The sequence below is a fragment of the Acanthaster planci genome, linkage group LG02 (assembly GCF_054643075.1).
Source record: "Acanthaster planci isolate LZ-2023a linkage group LG02, COTS_SCS, whole genome shotgun sequence".
NCBI lineage: Eukaryota > Metazoa > Echinodermata > Asteroidea > Valvatida > Acanthasteridae > Acanthaster > Acanthaster planci.
In genome coordinates, this window is record NC_141778.1 from 7,620,776 (window position 1) to 7,642,407 (window position 21,632).

The following is a 21,632-nucleotide window of genomic DNA, read 5'->3' on the forward strand; positions in this document are numbered from 1 at the left end:
TATGACAAGGGACTGCATTAGTCACTATTTGAATAGCTTGTGTCTTGGCTAAAGACTGGATGACTTGTGATGGACTTGCAGGGACTCGCAATGAACTTGACAACAGTTCCAAACTTTCCTAACCCCATTTCTTCTTGCACTGAATTTTGCACTTGATGTGAAATTCATTAAACTTTATAAGATGGCAAGAACACTCCTTTAAACACATAAAATATGAATAAAGAAATACATCTAGGAAGGAATACTTTGTTATACCAAGTGTCCTCCAAAGAACTACAAATGCAACATCTACTAAGCAGCATTTATTCAACTGCGATGTTGGCTTCTGTCGCATATAAGAATGGTCAGAATCAAACATTGAAACAGGAAAAGAAATTTAAAAAGCATGCAGCTTTGATCACCCTGAAACAGACAAATCCTCAATTGACACATTAATATTCTGCCCATTTTATTAAGTTCAAGAGAAGCTGACAATGGATTTTTAAATTAATAATATTGCACATTTTTATTTCCATTAATCATAATTACAATGCAAAATGTGTGTATTACAAACTTCCTATTTTGTATCACTAGACAGGCCAAATAAAGAAATTCCTACAACAAAATGTCACATTTTGATTAACAGATCAGAGGAAGTGATCAATCAATTTCCCCCCCTCCAAAAAAAAAATGCTTTTACTGAGTTTTAGAGAGATCACATATGACAAACTAGACTTTTTAACACATGGCCTTAATGATGTGTCTGGAGGCTGTTTGCTAGAGGAGAAAGCTATACACTCATAAATGGTTAGTGACCAAGGAGATAATGAACTGCCATATGGGGAGAAAATGCCCACAAACAACTCTGAGTGACAACACTGCTGCAGCTAAGAGCAATTCTTTGTCATTTACCCTCAATGACAGGTACCCGTACTAGCTGCCTTCTTTGTCATTATGTGGCAAGATCCATCATTTCAGTGTCAAATGCACAGTGACATCAATGCATGGGCAAAACGCATGTGTGTATTAAGCTCATGAACACATGGGTGAGTGCAGTGCCACCACAGTTAATGACGTCTCCTTGGATCAGTCTCAGTATGCCCAAATGCTGTCTTTGCAAGCAGAAACCCCCAATTTAATAAGGAAATTTAGATAAAGTAATACATTGCCAGTTGCTGTTTACAGTCCATAATGTGTACATTCTATTAAACTTGTATTTTACAAATGCGGTATATATTCCCTCTTGTAAGAAAACCAATATTGTATTGAAAACTGCAGTTGCCAAAGGCCTAACATGCCTCCAGAAAATATAGAATGCAGTACACTGATCAGAACTACTGGAATAAACTCTCGTCATGTTTACTAAAATATGCTCAAATCCAGAAATGTACCGAACATCAATGGCATATTTTTCATATCTGGACAAAGTCGGGATACTGGACCTCATGTACAGAAATCAGAGCTTGGCCGTAGTACAGTTCATAACCTGTCAAAATATCGTCAAATTTGGGCATATATTTGGATGACTAACATCATGACTAACGTCCACTAACGGTGGACGTACTAGAAATTCTGAGAAAGAACCGGGATTGAATTCTTGGAGTTTCTGAAGAATGAGAGCATTCTTTAAGTTCGTGCTGTTATCCGCAGCCATGCATGCTATGGATGCATATAGCGCGCGCACTGTGGTATTTCCACGGTAATACATCACAGAAATCACTATTCATTATATGCTGAGTTGTGACGACACGTCCATTTTTACAATTGCAGAGTAGACTCCCAGGAGAAATAGGTACAAAATCTGTGTTTTATTAACACAAAAACGTGTGTTGCTAGGGAGATATTGATATGTGCCAGTTTTATTAGACTTGATTCGTCTGAATAGGATTCAATGTGAAAAATCAACATCGTTGGAATTGGTCTTCAAATGTCATTTATTTCACTGCCAAGGAAACATTAACCACTCGGTGCCAGGGTTTCTTATACTGGACTCCTTGGGTTTGTATGCTCAGCCAGGCTGCCCAAAATCAGACAAAGGAGCTGGGCCTTGTAACAGAAGACCGTACTTGGAACAAAAGACCCGCTGCAGGGAATTACCGTCCTTTTTCAGCTGGCATTAGCAGAGGTAATACGTCATTGTTTTGAAAAAGTATACCAGTGATTGCTGTATTCAGCGTCCGCGGATTATCAGCGCAGACAAGAGTGCTCCAGCACTCCTGTCATGAACAATACAGTACTGCTGCATGCTGATCCCGCCGCATTTGAAAAGACGCCACTGCCATTCAGCAATGCACTGGGCCAGTTTTGGAAACAAAGGAAATTACGCAATACCGCACAATCTGGGCACTCTTTACTGGGCGGCAGGCCTGGCTGCAATATTCGGGCGTCAATGGAGGTTGCTTGTTAGATTAGAGTAGCCACCATATAGTCATTCGTGTGGGTTTAAACGTCCAGTAAATGAATTTATGAATTCTTGAAGAATTTTGAAAACAGAAACTCTTGCATATGGGAATTGGTGCCCGTATGCACTCTGTCAACACACAAGGGTGTTGTTACTGAGTAACTCTTCATATTTACAAATTGCCTGTATAGACCTTTAAATTTATGATTGTGCATGCATGGGCACAATGGCATTGGCGGCACGGGCAATTGAAAATGTACGGGGATGCAATTTCGATAATTTTCTCTCAGGTTTTCTGGATTTTTTTCTTAAGAAAATCCAATTAAATTGTTTTTGCTATAAATTTCTAATCTAAGCAGGCTTTTGAATGCTCTGTAAAGACTACAATCGTGATTTTTTCTGTGCGCATGAGAACAGGTGGGTAAAATCCCGTTTAGATCAGGAACTAAAAACAAAAAAGATTTAATGGGATATTCTGAAGAAAAAAAATGAATACAGCTAGAAAACCTGAGAGAAAATGATCAAAATAACACCCCTGTACATTTCCAATGGCCCTTGCCACCAAGGCCATATGCGGGCATAATTATGAATTTATTAGTGAAAAGGTCTATTGGACATACATGTAGCCTGGGTTTGAATTGTTAGGCTAAGTAAGAACAAATTTAATTTCTCGTCAGCTTTTCTTGAAATGAAAGAGGGAGCTTTTTAATTTTTATTTTTTTGCACCAAAGCATATTCGTTCAAGAAGGCAAGTGAATTTTCCATACTCTTGCTAATAACGATTTTATAGGTTTACAACTTGAATTAATGGCTACATGTTGTTAGAAACAAATAGTGTCAAATACATTGAAAAGTTGACCCCCAAAAAAGGAAAATCCTAAAAAAGGGACAGACAGAGAGAAAGCAGCCAAGATGAAAAACAAGGTTTTTTTACCCAGACTAATGCTTTCCATGTTATTTCTCCTCTAATAATCCCCACCCCCCCAAAAAAATGCTAAAAATAGAATATAAAAATACACTAAACATTTTAAATTGACAAAAACTCCAGACATTTTCTCTAATACATTACAAGAATAATTTATCCAAAAAATTAAAAAATGCCTAGGCTACCTTCATCAGTACTGGCTGGCACCCCCACCTTCCCTTCGAGGGTCAGACACAGCGTACATGATATCCTTCTCCTTCATTACACTTTGTACCATGGCGAAGCCTTTTTCCTTCCATATCTCCACGTTGTGGCCCTTGGCCTTTAAATCCGTTATAATTTCGTCTGGAACCTCCTCTGTGTACAAATAATAACACAAGTCAACACTAAACTAAGTATAACTTCATAAATTTGTAATGTTAACTCATAGAAAGGAATCTTTGAAATATCTGGTTTGAACTAGGTGTGCATTCTATGAAAGTGGCTTTTGTCCAAATCTGGCAGTAACATTAGGAGCCAAATCAGCTTCCATAAAACTTTCATTCACAAATACCTCAGACAGTTTCCCGTTTCAGTGACCTACAACGTGACTGTGTCTTAATATCTGATAATGTCCGCTGAGATTTGATAATGCCCGCTGCGTAAACATGCTCTGGTGCCTGGATGCAAGACAAAACTGTCTATTGGTTATTGGACCTATTGGTCAAGAGTCTGTGTGCGATATGCCACGCACAGGGCAAGCTTATATATGGAGATGCTTCTGGAAAACTTGCACAAGGAATAAACCATAAAGTGGACGGGGGTGTTGGGGAAAATTGTTGGAAATCTATCATATATTGACTTCTTGTGACTCTCTAACTAAAAAAGGAAATATGGAAATAATATGTGCTGGGTTGGTTTTAAACTAACATTTAAGGCCAGCTCAGGAAATCAAATGCTGATGATGCCCTTGCCTGCGGTTTGGGCATTAGTCACGTCTACTTGTTAAGAACCTGTGGATGCACTATACAGGTCTCAGGTATAAGTGTTCCATATGTCCTACTCTGTCCATGGCACCAGCACCAATAATTAGATCAAGGCGCTCATTACACTGGGGCTTTCATGTCATGTGAATACTAAGTTCTACTGCACTTGCTACTTGGAAGTTTCCCAGAATCAAAAATCAAGAGAGAAGTCGAAGCTTAAAAACACTTTGTATCTTAATGCCATGTCACGTTACATATATTTGTGTAGGCCTTCAACTTTTTCGTAGGCCCCTGAATTTTTTCGTAGGCTGTTAGTTAGCACAGTGGCTATTGCACTGTAGTTTGAACTCAAATTTGCCCTTAGCAGTGAGTCAGCACTTCCTTCCAAGTCAAAGATCATCACAACTACATGTAAATCCGGACTCACTTTCCAGAACCACCTTGTCGGGAATTAAGGATGGATAGGCCCGCTTCAGTGGCACTGTGGCATTGGCCAGTGAGGACTGGAAGCCCAGGAGCTCCATGACGACATAGGCCAGGGCTGCTGTGATATGGACACCGCCCTCACCCCCTGTAGCAAACCTGCGCGCACAGGCAGTGGTGGAGTTACGGCCCATGATGGGTGCCATGTGGGACTGTGGTCGCCGGCCAGGGGCAATGTAATTAGACTGTAAAAGGGACAACAAATCATCCCAATTTAGGTGCAGCAAAAAAAATCTTCTTCTGATACTGCATCATTCAAGTGAAAGCAACTATTTCCGTGTACAAAACTTCAATCAATGTTGCTATACATGTATACGTCTAAACCTAATCAGTCTCAGGGTTGGCTCATAGTTAGTGCAAAAGTATCCACAACCACAACCACAAATTATGTCAGATCAAATATTCATGCCATAAATTCACAAAATTGAACATATTCCAACTTGAGCAAATTTCTTTTTGTGACATCATATTTGCTTAACATTTGAATTTACCTGAATTATGATCTAGCCTTGATTTAAGACTTAAAATTCAATATCCTTGTGCTAAGTACAAAGCTCATTTTTTAAAACGTCGAACATCATCATTTTTATGATGCAGGCCATGGTCTGTGCATTAGTGCTTTTTGCTATGAACAGTCAATGGAAAAACTAGCATTGCCTGAGTACCCGGCATTTGAGAATGTGACTTCTTTTGAAAATACTACATCTAAGTGTTTCTCAAAATGGAGCCAATATGAGCACAAGAAATCAGTGAAAAAGTAGTGCTGCAAGTAAGTGCAAAGGTTCTGTTTGGGTTTGGTTCGGACATGGTTCGGAAATTTTTGCCGAACTTCAAGTTCGGTATGGACACGTACACATAATGCACATTGAGACATTGAAGAGCATGTTACAAAATACGTTAATACAAGCAATGAATCTCCTCTTCATCTCCATCCACGAGCAGCCTCGATGTGAACATAATTTCTTTCAAAACTGTTTCCCCAAGGTTAGTTTGGGAGTTAAAATTCCACAGAAAGTTACCATTGGAGGGGTGACAGTTTCCAACTGTGTTTTGCCGACAAAAAGCAGTGTGTTTGGACCATGCTTGACTCAACAAAACGATCGTACTATGATCATTTCATAGGATATGTGAAAACAGAAAAAAAAACAGCATGCTCAAATGGGAGTTCCTTCTTTACAGGATACAAGATCAAATTAGATTTCGAGGTAACTGTGTTTTGGTTATTTTTCACGAAACAAATTCAACTGCCAAACCATGGCTTTCGATGCATTTGAAGAAGAACCTTGGTATCAAGTCAGCATTCTTTCCCAGGACGGCGCCCACGTGGCCAAAAGGGCAATTTTCCATCAGTCTTTTTCAAATGGATACCGGCATTTTGTTATTTGAGATTTGCGAACAACTTAGAGATCGAGCAAAATTCCATTACAACATATTCACATTATGACTCTGATCAAACACGATTAATGGAAGGCCGCGTGAACCAAACTTGTCGTGCACTGGAGTGCTGCACTGGCGTGGCCCGCCGGGCAAAATCAGTTCTCCTTCTGGAGTTGCCTTCGATCGAGCACGAGTCCAATTGTGATTAGCATCCAATCAAAATTCTTTTTGCACGGCCATTTATGACATAATTGGCCTAAAATGGAATGTACAGGCATGGTTATTGGAAATTGGCAAACATAATGCTAAATTTGAATATGCATAAGCACAATTAGATGCACTGAGAATTTAGTATTGTTGTGCAGCGGAAATGCTGTACGTTGCATATTCTTGTTTGATTATTAGTGAATTCTCACCAAGTGCTTTTTACAACCATTGCATGATGGGGGGCCATGTATGTACATGTACAGTACATTTACAGTACGTGTGTACACACACATGTGCTAACCGCTGGTGCAGCACAACTCGTTATCCATTTTTCGGTATGTTTGCTTTTTTATCACGTTTTCTTGCGTGCATTCCGTGCGCTATCAATGCAGTGGCATATTAAAGCCAAACATCCGAACCGACCAAATTGGTTTGGTTTGGTTCGGTTTGAAAGTGCCATGTTTAATGATTTTTAGTTCAGTTTGGTGGTTCGGCTGCAGCACTATGAAAAAGTCAGGAAGACTCAACATGAAATAAAAGTGGTTACATTGATAATGGCGACAACGCTGCCCCTTTCTAAGTCTATTAAGTTTATAAGTGAACAGGAATTGTCTGAACCATTAGACAAGAGCTTATATTCACCTCGCTGCTATTGGATTTTGGATTCTTTCCCGGCCAATCAAAATCGTTCATTACGTTGTTCAGGATCACCCCGCTGGGTGTCATTAGAAGAGAACCAAATGCGGTGTTGACTGACCTGAGTAAAAACAAGGAAACGATAAGTTGGCTGAGAGCCAAAAGATTCCCTAGACCTGTGTAAGCACTCGGTACTTTGTGAGAGAAAATTGGTGGCATTGTGAAAAAATGTTGGATGGGGTAACACAAAGTATCTGATCTGTTAATAATAATGTTTATTGTCAATTTGTTATTCTCTTTGAGAAAATTGCAAGGCGTCCAAGTGATCTTAACAGGCTGTTTTGAGAAAACAGCAGCAAAACATCATCTTCATTCATGTTGATATATCTGACTTTTTTGCATGTGTTCTCCTCCTGTAAAAACTAACAGTCAAATTTCCTTTGCTATTTAAAGACACCAATGAGCTGCAAGCTTCAGAAAGTGTGACAAGCGGGTTTGTTATTTGGCTTCATGAAATGGAAAGATAAGAAAAATTTGTTGTTGGAAGAACCGTTGTTACGATCCCAGTTGATCCGAATCCTTTTGTGTCTCCCTGAAAAGGTACGTGTGGAATTTAGGCACGTTCCAAAAACCTATAAAAGACTCCGTAGTCATTGATTTCGCTCTCAGTCAGTGCCTATATGCTTTTAGCATGTGCGTTTCGAAATAGCCGGCGTTGGGTCAGCACCTCCTTGTCGTCTACGCCTCGATTACTGCCGCACCGTGGCCAAGGCTGACACCGCTGAGGGACCGTGGACCCTGGAGTGTCGTGGCTCCATGTGGAAGCTGAATCTCGGGGATCGACACTGACCTGCCTGTCTGAACTGGGCTGTTCTGGCGCGGAGTGCGGAGGTGCTTGGCCCGACGACCGCGCCCTTTTAGCCATGGCACTGACTGGGCGGGGGCCTAATTTTCTTCTGTTCTCTTGTTGGCTCCTTAAGGTAATCATACTCGGCCGAATATAATTTGCCTCTTCGCATATTAACTTGTTTTGCCGGCTTGCTAATTTTCAGTGTAATTAATTCTGCTTGGCTGTGCTAATGTAAATAATTTCCTTTTATGCTTTTGACTGTTCAAATTCACGATGCCTTTGCATGGGAAGTTTAAGTTGCAGCAAACCACTAGATTTACTTTGTTTTAATTTACTGCTTTGCTGATTCAAGTTAATAATTAAATGTTATTCCAAATTAGTTCCTTTATTGTCCTTTGCTCGTATGTTTTAGTGTCCTGATTCCCGTCTTTTGATTTTTCTTCTGCCGTGCATTCTCCGCACGTAACACCGTACTTCTCCCCCAAAAGAACTGGACTTACGTTGTCACAGAGACCATGTTGTTATTGGTATCAATAACCGAGATTTGACTGGTACCCTTGGTCGTCAGTACACCTTGGGCATAGGAGAAGTAATAGTCTGGTGGATGTGTCATGTCATCAGTGATGTTAGCAAAGAGAAGGTTGGCATTGTGTTGGCTGCAAAGGAGAGGAAAATGGAAGTCACAGACTCAATCACAGACTTGCTTGCAGGTTAAACACAGCCAATTCAAAATAGACAGCGACTGTGTCTACATGTAGGTTCCAGTCACAGATACATAGTCACAAACCAAAGGCATAAACACTTGATTACAGACCCAGTCACTGACACAAAGTCACAGTCACGCACACTGGGTCCCACATTCACAAACTAACAAGTTTTGGACATCTAGGTGCAAGACCAAATAAACAGATCTGGCAACAGAAAAGGGCACAGTACCAGATATGTGCATTCACAGACATTCACAGACAGTGCTATAGATCCAATGACAGACCTTCCCTCACTAAGAGTCAATCACACACACAATCACAAACATCTGCTCCGGTGCCTACCTTATCATTGTCTGACTGTAGTTGGCTACTGCAGACTCCCCAAGGCCTATTTCTTCAGCTTTGACAAATTTCATGGCCTGTCCAAAACAAACAAATATTCCCAAAAATCAAATGCCTACGCAAATTGAAAGACTGTTGCAAGACTGTCTGGTCTTATCGACCAGCCTAAACTACTGACATTGGGTTTTCCTATACGATAAAAATGCTTCATATTAAAATTGATACGTGCACAAACCTCAATGAAATGATGGTAGTAAAGGCTGGTGTCTCTGTCAGCAGGTGTAACATTGAAAAGCTGCATGATGTTCATCATAGTCAAGAACATGGGACCTCCGCTGGGCTGTGGCAAGGTCACTAGGTTGTAATCTGTACCCAGAAAAAGAAACAAAAAAGTGCTTAAAAAGGGAATTTATGTCTTCGGGGGGGGGGGGAATTGATCTCCATGCACCTCATTCAAAGTGAAGCGTTGTCAAAACCAAAGGGTGTCCTGTAAATTCACACTGCCCACATTTCTGACTCAATGCATGTTTTATACTCACAGAAACACATGGAGCAACCTTCATTGGCACACAGGAATGAAATGGAGTCGGTCTGTTTGGCATGCCGAGATTTTGAAAGAAAACGGAAGTTATCTGTTGAAAACCTCAGTGTCCAAGTTTTGTTCCTGTTTGGGCATTGGTAAAACTTGGGTAAGGCATTTACCTCTGTAGCTGGAACGGATAGGCGCCATGGCAACGGTCTTGTAACCTTTCAGGTCAGCCAGGGTCATGTTGCCACCATTTTTATTCACCTGGGACACAGAAATGCACGTATTAGTGGTATAACATATTCATATAATGCATTTCAGCACAGACAGACTCTCATGGCAATTTACAACATTTTATCCCAGATCACATGGAGCGGGAAATATTCCTTGAACCATGAACTCCCTTTGATATGTGATTCAATTATCCACAATGACTTTTTGCTCTCATCTCACAGGTGCACACTTATACTCTAGGGCGGAGAGAGCCCAGTAAGGGAAAAGTAGTCTGCCAAAAGTCACATCGTATGCCCAAGTGCAGGATTTGAATCTTTGACCCTATGCTTGTGAGTTACAAATCCCAACCACTTGGTCAGCAGTGCACCGCCTTGTCGTGCAGATATAAAGGAATATCAAGGAATCTACAGGAGTTCCATTATGTACAACCAAAAGCCCCTTCATTCTCTGCAGAAACAAGCTTGATATAGTTGATGGACTTAAAGTACTCTGGTATTTTGAAGGGCCCAGGTCCAAATGCCATTATAGTTAATTTCATTCTTTAAATCGACGAACACTTGGTTCCAAGTGCCTGTTTTAATCTTGGCTGGTTCTACTGGTACCTCATCTTTTCATTTGATAAATTGAATAAAAACAAAAAGATATGGCACTTCATTTGTAACTTACTGTGTTAACAATTTCCTGAGCCACATCGCCGCCGTAAAATTCTTGGATGCCATCATCAGCTATTCTCTCCAGCAGATCAGCGTAACTCTCCCGGTAAACCATGTCCCCCTCCTTGACTCTCATTCCAGTCGGAGCATATAGGGCTCTGAGGTTTCCCGACATTGAAGCCAGAGGAATTGTTCCAAGTTCTCTCTCTTTGTGCGTTTGAAACAGAGGAAAACATACGGTTGATTCACAATACAGTGCCCCACCAAAAGGATGACACGGATGAGTCATTTTTCAAGTTTACAGTCAACAAATACGGCTGAATTCGTGTGATTTGCCTTTGAGCGAGTACCAGTGGGACATTTTGAGGAACTGTTTGCTATATTGGGGCATTTTCTGAACACTGCACAAAAAGCCACCATCCTGATTAATTAACACTGATACTCAAAACATTTGGAACAATTCACATATCCCCTGCAGCACAGCAGGAGAATAACATTTGTCAACCATTTCCCCACAAAGCATAGTAAAACATAGCCATTCAAAGACAACCTCTTGATGGCGCATGGCATAATCACCAGTATTGAGCCTCCGTGACCTTTTAAATCACAGGCACACACAAAAAAGACAGGATTTTTTTTTCTGTCTGAAATTCAATTATTGGTTCAAAACCGGGCTCCAAAAGTGCCTGTGCTTAGTCCACAGGTACACAGAATTCGTAACAAAACTGAGCTGAAAATAAATGTCCCACACCACCTTGGTTTGTAACAATACCAAAACACCTAACAGAACAGACATACAAGTAACTGCATTCCTTGATAACTAGTAGACACGTGTGTGTGTGTCAGCTAAACCCATGTACTCAAAAGCTCACAGAAATTAATATGTAGATTCAGTGTACAATCATGAAATAAAGTCAGGCTTAGACGGTAAACAAAACGGAACAATCATTCAAACACAGTGGAACATGTTCTTAAAATATAGCTTCTTTCTTTTTGTGGGAAAACTGCCTTCCTAGGTCCTTCATCAGAACAATGGTAGTCCAGTGATATTGTCCAGTAATTCAGGAAGAACCAAATTCTCTGGAAAGAAGCGTTATAATTGAGATAAGGGACAAAGTATTTGAGGGTTTCTTGATTATGTTCAAGGATTACCGAGGCTTGCAGTGACCTCAAAACCACGGCGAGCAAAGCGAATCGCTGGCTGAAAAAGTTCCTTCCATGTCAACCTACAGTAAAAGATGCATGGAAGAAAAGAAAAAATCCCCATAGCATTGCTTAACCATACAAAAGTTGTTCTTACAATGGCAAAATATCATCCCACTACACAAACAGCACTGTATGGTGGAACCAAAACAGTCGCATTTGTGCCTATAAGATGATGACATGCGACCAAATGTTCCATTCTCATCGCCAATGGCAACCATAATTTGTGCCCGTTAGTCACCCACCTTGTCAGTCATATTTTACAGACGATCGCTGTCAAGCCTTGTTTTCTTCTCCAAGCACAGAACAATGTGTCTCTATGATCACGCATTTTTTCCTCCGTCTTACTATGTACACGTATACAGTATGAGCCTACATTAAATTGCAACGTAGCTTGCATGTAGGTACATACACGCACATGCAGGTACTAGGTACCCGAGTGGACTGGTTTGTGGTTGCACGCTGTATAGAGCGTGTATAGGAGCTGAGACGTTTAGGGAATTCATTAGATGCACCAGCAGTCTATGCACTCCAGGATTCCAGTGCAATAAACTTGTTTCAGTCCCAAATGTAAGTTTGAAACCAAAAGGTTTCAAGCTTCCCTCCGTCCGGTCCGGTTCCGAACACAAAATACCCAAAAGTAAAACAAACATGCCTCGTCTTTTCTTTCAGCAGTTTGTTCTTCGTATAATTGGTTGCCATTTTTGATCTATTCTACAAGCACCAAAGAGTCTAAACACTGTCTGTCCTGCTGATAACTGACAGAATAATGTCACATTTTGTACATGCAACTGGCGTATTCTGAAAATGTGTGTACAGTATGTACAAAAGTCGACATGGTACCTAACATGTTTTTTCTAGGAGCCAGGGGCTCCTCATTTTGATTTTCTCCGCACAGCACTGTACACAAAGCACTATTTCATTGTGTGGATGTGCAAACATTTGCAAGCACACAAAGGCTGCATCCGAATTTCTTGTCTAGAGCTAGGTCTAGGTCTTCGCTCCCTTGGAAATGCGTGGAGATGTGCAGACAACAGACCTAGCCGTAGCTCCGGAAGCCCGTTTCGGACACAACCAAAGAATAGAGATTTATATTACCACTGCACTTATTTAAGCAACTTTTTCCTCTGAGATCAGCAGTGTGTTTGCTGTGCTTACTGCTTAATAGCCGATGAAAAATACATGGACCTTTCTTAAGAAAGCTGGCTGGCTTATTTTTTCCAACAATCTTGCAAAAGTGTTCCACTGCCTTGTCACAGATTTTGAAAGACCTAATGAGGGAGGTTAGGAATTTTTGTATTTGCTCACTTGATACAATTATTCAACTCTAGATGAAACAATACCCGGGGAAAATACAACTTGGGATAAACACATAAACTTGCTCCACTTTGACCCTGCATGCTAGAGGCATCCAGCAACTCTCAATAAACCATCTCATTTCTAGGCAAACAGTTCTACTTACTTGCCATATTTTTCCCAGGCTTGCCTCAAACCATGCAGCTCCCCTGGAATCCCAACGGCTAAGCCACTCTGAGACCGAACAAAACAAATCGAACAAACAGTGACCTGATTTCCTATCTACTCCATGCCATGTTATACCAGGCAAGATATGGGACGGAGGGGTACCCCCCTTACCTGTCCAATCCCTATATACACTCTAGACTATTGTTATCTAACACATCCCCCTCAAGAAGTCTGTAAAGAATTCCTGAGATTCTGATCAAACAATGACCAACACAAAGTCGGGGGGGGGGGTTCTCTCCATCCCATATCTTGCTTCAAATGTGCCATGTAAGAGAGCATGTTGTTACATAGGAACAATGTCTCTATGCAGGGGGAAAAGCACTGCATGCACATGCAAATTAATTTGCATGAGGTGCAGGAAATGTTGTACATGTGTGGTCTATGTCCATTACAATGAAGGGTCTTTACACATGCACAAGTATGCCAAGTTGAACATTTTTTCCACCAGCCTGTCTTTGCTTTGCCAGCGAGGAGTCCTTTCTGGTCAGAGCAGACAATTATGTCTTACATGCATTTGGCTTTAACATACACCACAGACTGCTTTTAACCCAATCTATCGCATGTCCTTTCACAGGGTGAACAATGACAAAAGAATGCTTTTGTCACAACTCATATGAATAGCCTGTGAAGTGGCTTAAGACTGAATGACTTGTGATGGACTTATAGGGACTTGTAACAGACTCCAATACAACACTGTCCCTCTTTGTTGGCATCCTGGAGCATTGCAAAGTATGAGGTTGTGGTAAGAAAAAAATCGAACAACTATTGCTCAAGGTTAATCCGATACGTCAGCATTTGTGGCAATCGGCTGTAAATCATTTCTCAAGTTTGATCCGTGACAAATGTGACCCAGCATGTTGAAGTCTGGAATAAGTCTCAAATTGACTTTTGAGATATGTACATGGTCAGAAAGAAAATTTCATAAGCTTTCAAATGGTACAAATTACAAGTGTGTTGATGGTATCCTTTCATACATAAACTTCCCAAATATACAGAAACCGCCACATCAATATTTTTCAACATTAACCCACATCCCCACTTCACTTGGCCATTACATACTGCAACTTATTCCTGATTGTTATGTACTGGGTCACAAATGGTCAAACAATGGTCGATTTTAACTGGTGACCTATGCATGAAATATATACTGGGCACCAGGCAAAATCAATCAGTGGTTAAACAATTGACGCTGATCAAACTTGCCCATAAGATGAGCAGCAAATCTTGCTCTTTATGAAAATTGAAATTCCTCCCCAAATAGTACCTTCCACGAGTGGTTAAAAGCCAAGGCAAAGACTACAGAGGAAAAACTTACATGGAGAGAGGCATCTGGATTATCGACAAACATGTCCAGTTTGGCATTGGCTGGGGCAGTCTCTCGGAAGTCGATACCAGTGTAGGCTGCTGCCTTCGCATCTAGGATCAGCATGAAACCACCTCTGTGGACAAGGGTGGTATTTTAAATCATATCAAGATTTACTGAAGGACTCGGATCATCCTAGAAGCCTTCAAGTTCAAACGTTATTGAACGGCAAGGAGGGTATTGAGAAAAAGAGAGTCGATGACAAGTTGCCAGCAACCCCAACTGCCTTGCTGGTTTGGCTGGTGACCAATTTATGCTGAGCAAATGTTGCCCTGATTGACAACTCTGCTGGTGGATTGGTGTTAAAATTTTAGGCTCCTCCCAGGCAAAGGTTATTACTGCAATATGACAGACTCTTTAAATGACTGCACTCTCCGTACTGTGGTTGAAACTTACATGTGTGCACCATTTCTCCTAGGCACCTGTACATGGATTCATCTCACATAAAGACACTGTAGTTCTCTTCACATTCTGATGAAAATAGGCTAAGCAAACTCAGTGCCCTTTTATGCATGTAAAGGAGTGCACGAACAACGTTTCCCATGTGGGCTTTTGTGTATGGGCCCACATATACATGTCCTAGATGTCCTACATGCACATTGGGCAAATAAATTTGTGCATGTGCTGGCATTTCTACTGAACATTACTTATGATGCTTCTACTTTCGACAAGTGAAAACTTCTGCTGACCCGCCTAGGCCTGAGCTCTGCCCATTGACCACACCGATGCACAGCACAGCGGCGATAGCAGCGTCCACAGCAGACCCGCCCCTCTGCAGGATGTCCACGCCCACGTCAGAGCAGACTTTGTTGTCTGTGGCAATAGCGCCATGCGGCGGAACCTGCAGGAATGTAAACAAAGACACCCACAACACTGTATCCAGTTTTAAAAGGAAACTGGTCTGCAGCTGAGTGATGATGATTAGACTCGTAGATACATTCCCAGATACACTGCAGATCCAGTGGGGCCAACAGGCCCCATGCCTTCCAAAAGAACTTTTTAATGGTTAAAAGTTGATTTTTGGGACAAAACTCACTTCCCTTCTTTCCAAAAGTGTGCAAACAACCCCATTATTTAGCCTCGTCCCAAACAAAGGTCATAACAGGTAACAAAAGGACTTTCCAACTTTTACAGGCCCCCAAAACCTTGGTTCTGGATCAACCCTTACTCATACAAGAGTTGGAAGTTCGCAACTGGGCTGTGAATCCACATTGTCCAGGAGTCCCTATAAGCACAGGTTTATAGGGATCCATAAGTTGGATCCAGAAGGAAGTCAATGGGATAATTCTCCCCTCCCCCCACATTTTTGGGGAGGGAGGGGGAAGGTTTCAGTGAGAGAAGGGCAATTTTCTGACTAATCTATCTTGTTATCTCCCCAGGTTTGTCACACAGACAAGTACATGTACATGTATGTATGACAAACCTGAAAATGTTGCTTCCCTCAAAAAGCCCATCAAGATTACTATATTCTATCTTCAATATATTGGCCCTAATAAAATTCCACCCTCCCCCGAAACAGTTTTGATCTGGATCTGCCTTCATACAGTGACTTACTATTTCCAATATCTCTTTTAGAGTGGGAAAAAAGCAGTTTGGCTGAGAAACAGTGAGTAAACAACTCAATTTCTCAATATTCTCTGGCCTCTTTACAGCAGAGCATGGTAACAGGAAACATAGAGTTGGTTAACTATAGGGTTCTTCTTTGAGGAGTTTGATTTTCTCTCATAACTTAAAACAAGATACTAAAAACTTACGGCTATTAGCAAACTTTCCTGAGTGGATTTCAAATCTTATCTCATATCAATGGTGGTAGAACAATTTTCAAAGTGGGGAAGGGGGCCATTTGTGAGAATCTGCCAAAAGTGGGTGGGGGGAGAGATTACCTGCTAATAAAAAAAATGGAAGAGCCAGTGGCAGCCCTACCCCCCCCCCTTCCGCCGCCGGTGTCTCACATCCAGCCACGTTTGATGGAGACAGAGGGTGTAAGTATACTGTATGTACCTGAGGCTCTCCAACGAGAATGGTTATCACCATGGCAGCAGTGATGGCCAGGGACACCACAATGGCTGACACGATGATGACCCGCAGCCCGTCAAAGCCACAGATGGTCTCATGCCGGATGGACTGCTGGGTGCGTAGGGGGGCATTCTCTGTCCGTCTGGGCTTCTCGGTGCCATCAATCAAGGTGGCCTTGTCTGTGTGAATTATATACATGTACCAATTGTGACATTTCCACCAAAGGGAAAAAAGACAAAAATTGTGAGTTTGTATCAGATTAAAACGAATATACCACATAGGAAAGTCCTATCCCCTTTGCCATGATGGTATGCAAATGGGAAATGTACATGTACATGTAGAGTGAAACTTTCCAACTAAACTATACATATCCAGAGCTTGTTTAATGATAAAAAAATATTTGATGGTGTATTGATAACATTCAATAATGCATTCTGGTAACCGGAACCCATCACGTTTGCATGCTCTCCACCGGTACCTTCAGTTACAGGTACATGTACAGTCAACATGTTACATGCTACCAAGCTCAGATATCGTGAACAAACCTTTGGTGCTGATGGTGGGGTCTTCTTTGGGCACACCTATATCTTCCTCAACCAGTGATGAGTATGTTGAAGCAGCCATTATCAAAACCGTGTGTACCAAACTTCACACTAGCATGTGTAGAGTGTACACCTTGAAACTGACCGCCACACCTTTTTGCAGTACAGTTAAAATACAGGTTGGCCTGATGGGTGAGGCCTTTAGATGAGTGTATCAACGAGGCTCTGTCACTACTGCTATGCACGCAAATGGACAATGTCCACACTCATAAGCAGTTGGCTCAAATCAATAAAACAGTCACAGAGGCAAAACCACTGTATAGAAATATGCTGACAGAAATACAGAGTACAAAAATATACATGTATTGCTGTATAAACACAGGCAGCTAAATGTAAACGGTTCAGCGATTTTCCACACTGCTACCACAAGCATAATGTACAGTTACACGTACAGCAGTATGCTAACTCATTCTCTGTACAGCAGTCAGCCACAAACGCTGTCTGTTATCCGGCATTATGTTAATTTATGTGCTCCGTTCTATATACATGTACCAGCATCTTCACAATGTCAAACAGTTAATTTACATATTAAAAACCTCATCACAAAAGAAGGTTCTTTGGGGGATGGAGACTGAGGAAGGAATTCTTAAAAATTATTTGGCCATAGGTTCAAAAGTTTTGGAGGGGATTTGCATTATCAGTTGGATAAATTCACTGCTTGGCAAGCAACACCGTAACAAGTACATGTACATGTACTGGTAATTGCAATAAATGAATTAATCTGCAACACTCCTGAAACAGATTGCTGGCCAAATTATTCCACAATTTGTAGCCTACAGTACCTTCTCAAATCATCAATGTTAAAAAAGTCAGCAAACCCAGAAAAAAATGCTGCATTAATACTGAAATTGAACTGATGACTCAAAAAAAGTACATGAAAAATTAATAAAGACATCTTTTCATTGGAGAGTTCAGATTTGCATTTTAGCAATCTCAGAATACTTTAGACAGCAGTACAAGAAAAAGGTACATGGTGAGGTCTGCAACCTACAAAGTCCTGGGGAGGGGTGATCTGATGAACCCGCAGACATATGAATGCCTCAGCCACCAGTCTTGCACATTTACCCATGATTTGCCCCTTGCTTGCCCATGACAAGTATGGGCAAGCAAAGGGCAAAACAGTGGATGGCAGTGCGTGCCTCGTGCATAACACACTTACATTACTGGAATTTGTATAAATGTGCTCTCAAAATACATGTATGTTCCATTTTTGCTCTTCGGTACTGCCATTTCTTCGGTTCAAATGTTGCAACCGCATCGTTTTGAATCGACATGTACATGTACATGTGCCAGATTAAGTAAACAGGGGATTTTTCCTATGGAAAAATGGCTGAAGTCACAGAATTTTATGGTGGGAATTCTCCAACTGATTCCCTGTACCGAGGAGTGAATTTGCCAATAGTTTTGATTTTAGTCAGGTGCAATGCAGATCATGAAATGTTCATGTAGTTTTGAAAGCGGTCTTGCAGCCTACATGTTATACATGTACATCTGTGTGTGAAAATCTTGGGCAGAATCCATGCATTCCACTCCAATGTTGGCTACTCCAATGGCAAAAAGTCAACTTTAATAATTCAGCATATAGTTGGTACAAGTAATTGTATGTTAGCTCATTTAAAAAAAGTGTAATTTGGCATTTTTTTAATCTGGTTAAAAGCTTTGTGTTACCATGGTGTTTACCAAAAAGATTAAGCCCACAGAGAGAGCTGAAGCACAGCAAGCTGCAAATGGGAACGCAAAGTTAGATGGTGTACCATGGTTGGAGTTGGACTCAATTAATATTGGTTCACTGGTAATCTGCATGATTGCTTCATCGAGCTACATACCATGTATACCATGTTACACCGTGTCCACAGCCCCAACTGTATCCAATGCCTAGTAGAGGCTGGTCCGAATTTTGATTATAACATTGTTTCTCCTCGTATCCACACAACATGTAAAGCCCAACTCAGGATACCTTAACCCTAACACTCCTCAGTCCTCCAACAGGTGAAGGATTGAGGAGGGTTAGGGTTAAAAGACAATGTCCAGAATGATCCGTTCCTATGAACACTAAAGATCAAGGGTTGATAAGGTAAACACGGCTACGCATGCTACACATACACGTATGTGCTATGTGAGCGCATATCATGCAAACATACTATTGCTGAGGAGCGCTCTTGTATGCGCGTACGTGCGATTCACTTGGAGCGCTACACTTGCCTGAACCAATCAACACAGATCAAGCAATGGGATGGGCAGAACAAAATTTCCCAGGGATTTTCGGGGGAAGTTGAGCAAATGAACTGGATTTTGTTTAGGATCTGGATTCTGTGTGTCTGTTGGCAGATATGCTGAGTACGGTAGTACATGTACAATGTTGTTGTGCACAAGTGGTTGTAACGATCTCATGTATCTGGTGTGTCCATTTGTCCAAAAGGAAAACTTTACTTACATGTATGTAAAATTGCATTTTGATGCAGATTTTTGCAAGGTTTGTGTGCACTGTGTGCATTACAGGGTACCAGTAGAAACGTCATTTTTTTTGCAGCACACGGGGCAAAATTGTGTGAGTTGAGTGTGCAGTCTTATGAATCGACTTGGCATTAGCAGGCAAAACAGAGAGACTCCCTTCTGATGAAAGAGTGACCGTATCATTTTATACATGCACCGGTACCTCTCCAATGGCCAGAACTCAGATGATGAAAGGCCTGTACGATACCATGACAAGTAACACATCTGATGATGATTCAGTTAATTACTAAAAATAGCCCTGCATGAGGTAAAGTATGCACAGCAGATAAATGAGTATGTGACGAGCTGTAACATGCTCAATTATCTACCGAATCCGCCAGAACAAGTGAGACTGGATACATGTAAGTGAGATCATGACGTCAAGAACATATTGAAAAACAGTCAAGGCAGGGGACTGAGTTGGGGCAGGCCCAGCTTCATGAAGCTGCCAAGAGTTCGGCCTACACCCACACGTGTAGGTCCATATGGACGCAATTGGGGTAGTTAAGCAGGTCAGGACATACAATGCTATGTCAGTTCACCTGTGTGAACTCTGTTGACCATGCTGCCAGGCATCAGTTGATCACCTTTTCTGTCTCATTTGCAGCTGTCATATGGCTGTAAAAAGGAAATGTAACTGATATGACTGAGATGTAGAGGACTGAGTGACGGCACAGCATGATCAATCTGCCCACAGAGCTACAAACCCTGCAAAACAAGCATGACACCGACAATATCTTTGAATGTATACCTTTCGAAGATCTCTAAAGTTCCAAGGGTACATGTACATGTATGATGTACATGAATGAAAGAATGTCCCAATATTATTGGACATGCACATTTGCAATAACTTTCACTGAATTAGCCGTAGTCACACATATACCTAGCTAGTGACTAAATTGCGGCTGTTAAACTGTGTGTCTTTTATCATCCCAGCCAGCAGCATGAGGAAAGATATGTGGAAATGTACACGGACATCACTATAAATTTCCCTTACAGTGGTTTCCTAGTCCATCAGAAAGTGATAACATGTCCTTGACAAATTTTGCAGTGAAAATATTGACACATTTACTTAGAAAAAAAATTAGAATTTTTTAGACCAGTCTCATGGGGTTTAGGCACAGGGTGTCAAGCGATGTCCGTGTATGGAACTCTTTCCCAGCATGGTTCTGTACGTACCGGTAGGTCTGGGGGAGTGAGAACTAGATAAGGTATTTCAACTTTGGGTTTTTTTTTTTTTGAGGGGGGGACTTTAACCTCCACACACAATCATCCAAGCAGGTACTTCCTGGTTTCTATTCCTGTCAATCCTTCCAAAGCCTGACCCTCTAAAACCCTCCCCCAAAGCCGGACTCCAGCTGGTCTACCAAGCCACCCTAGGGCAAGTACGGGTACATGTACTGTAGTTCCTCGCTAGCATTGTGTCCACCGTGCCCGTGCCAGTAAGGCGGCCGGCGGAGCGCGTGGAGCATGGCCAAAAATACATTCTCCAGACGTATACAATGCAATGGCAACGTAACCTACAATGTACCCACCGGAAAATTCTTCCATGTCGAATTCTTCTACCGTAGCCCCATTCAAGGGCAAAGCTTCATATCGTGTCCCGTCCATGTTCCCGATGAGAGGGGAAAAGGGGCCCTTGCCAGCCCAACTTCAGCCAACGGCAGTGCTTGTAGCTGACCAGTACCGTAGGTTGACCGATGCGACCGGCCGGGGTGTACACGGTGCGGTCCCTGGGTACTCCCCTCACTTGCTAGCTGGACGGTGCGGGGCGGAACGACCGTTTGCGTACGCGCAGGAGAAAGCGCCGAGGCCTTGCGTGCGTGGTCGATCGAACATCCGTCTGACAGGATCAGTCGTTAATTAATAATAATATATTGAATAATGCATCTTTTTGCGTTTCTAGCCGAGGTGATTGGTCTTCTTGTGACCTGCTGCAATAAACAGAATATCTGAATATTTTATGTATACTATTTTAGTATCAATTAATCTTATTTGAGGTAAAAGCTTACGTCGTGAAAAAAATTTTCAAAGATAAAAAATAAAGTAAATATAAAAATTTTATTTGAAGAAGTAAATTTTCAGTTAATTTGTTCTAAATGTGCATACAATATATGTAATTTTTTTCTGCTTGAACGAGGATGAT

At 41.5% G+C, this 21,632-nt stretch overlaps 1 protein-coding gene across 2 annotated transcripts; it reads right to left on the reverse strand.

Annotated features, from left to right (window-relative positions):
* Positions 1-431: 431 nt before the first annotated feature.
* ggt7 (gamma-glutamyltransferase 7) lies at positions 432-21,335 on the reverse strand. Of its 2 annotated transcripts, none has more exons than XM_022235471.2 (14): positions 21,022-21,335; positions 16,377-16,570; positions 15,065-15,216; positions 14,328-14,451; positions 12,951-13,018; positions 11,438-11,511; positions 10,299-10,492; positions 9,575-9,662; positions 9,108-9,238; positions 8,873-8,949; positions 8,324-8,479; positions 6,980-7,094; positions 4,698-4,938; positions 432-3,662 (listed from the first exon to the last, which is right to left on the reverse strand). In XM_022235471.2, exons 1-14 carry the CDS (start codon positions 21,095-21,097, stop codon positions 3,496-3,498), a joined length of 1,857 nt encoding a protein of 618 aa, XP_022091163.2. In that variant the 5' UTR covers positions 21,098-21,335; the 3' UTR covers positions 432-3,495. The 2 variants fall into 2 exon arrangements, with proteins under 2 accessions (XP_022091163.2, XP_022091162.2); XM_022235470.2 differs by lacking the exon at positions 21,022-21,335 and adding an exon at positions 16,937-18,127.
* Positions 21,336-21,632: the final 297 nt, after the last annotated feature.

Bases quoted from the DNA above. Each gene is read 5' to 3' on its own strand.
- ggt7 (XM_022235470.2), bottom strand. From the start codon at position 17,015: ATGGCTGCTTCAACATACTCATCACTGGTTGAGGAAGATATAGGTGTG. The intron at 15,217-16,376 runs GTACATACAGTA...ACATTCCTGCAG, and splicing joins TTCTCGTTGGAGAGCCTCAG to GTTCCGCCGCATGGCGCTAT. The intron at 10,493-11,437 runs GTAATCCTTGAA...AAACGCACAAAG, and splicing joins TGAGGTCACTGCAAGCCTCG to AGAGAGAACTTGGAACAATT.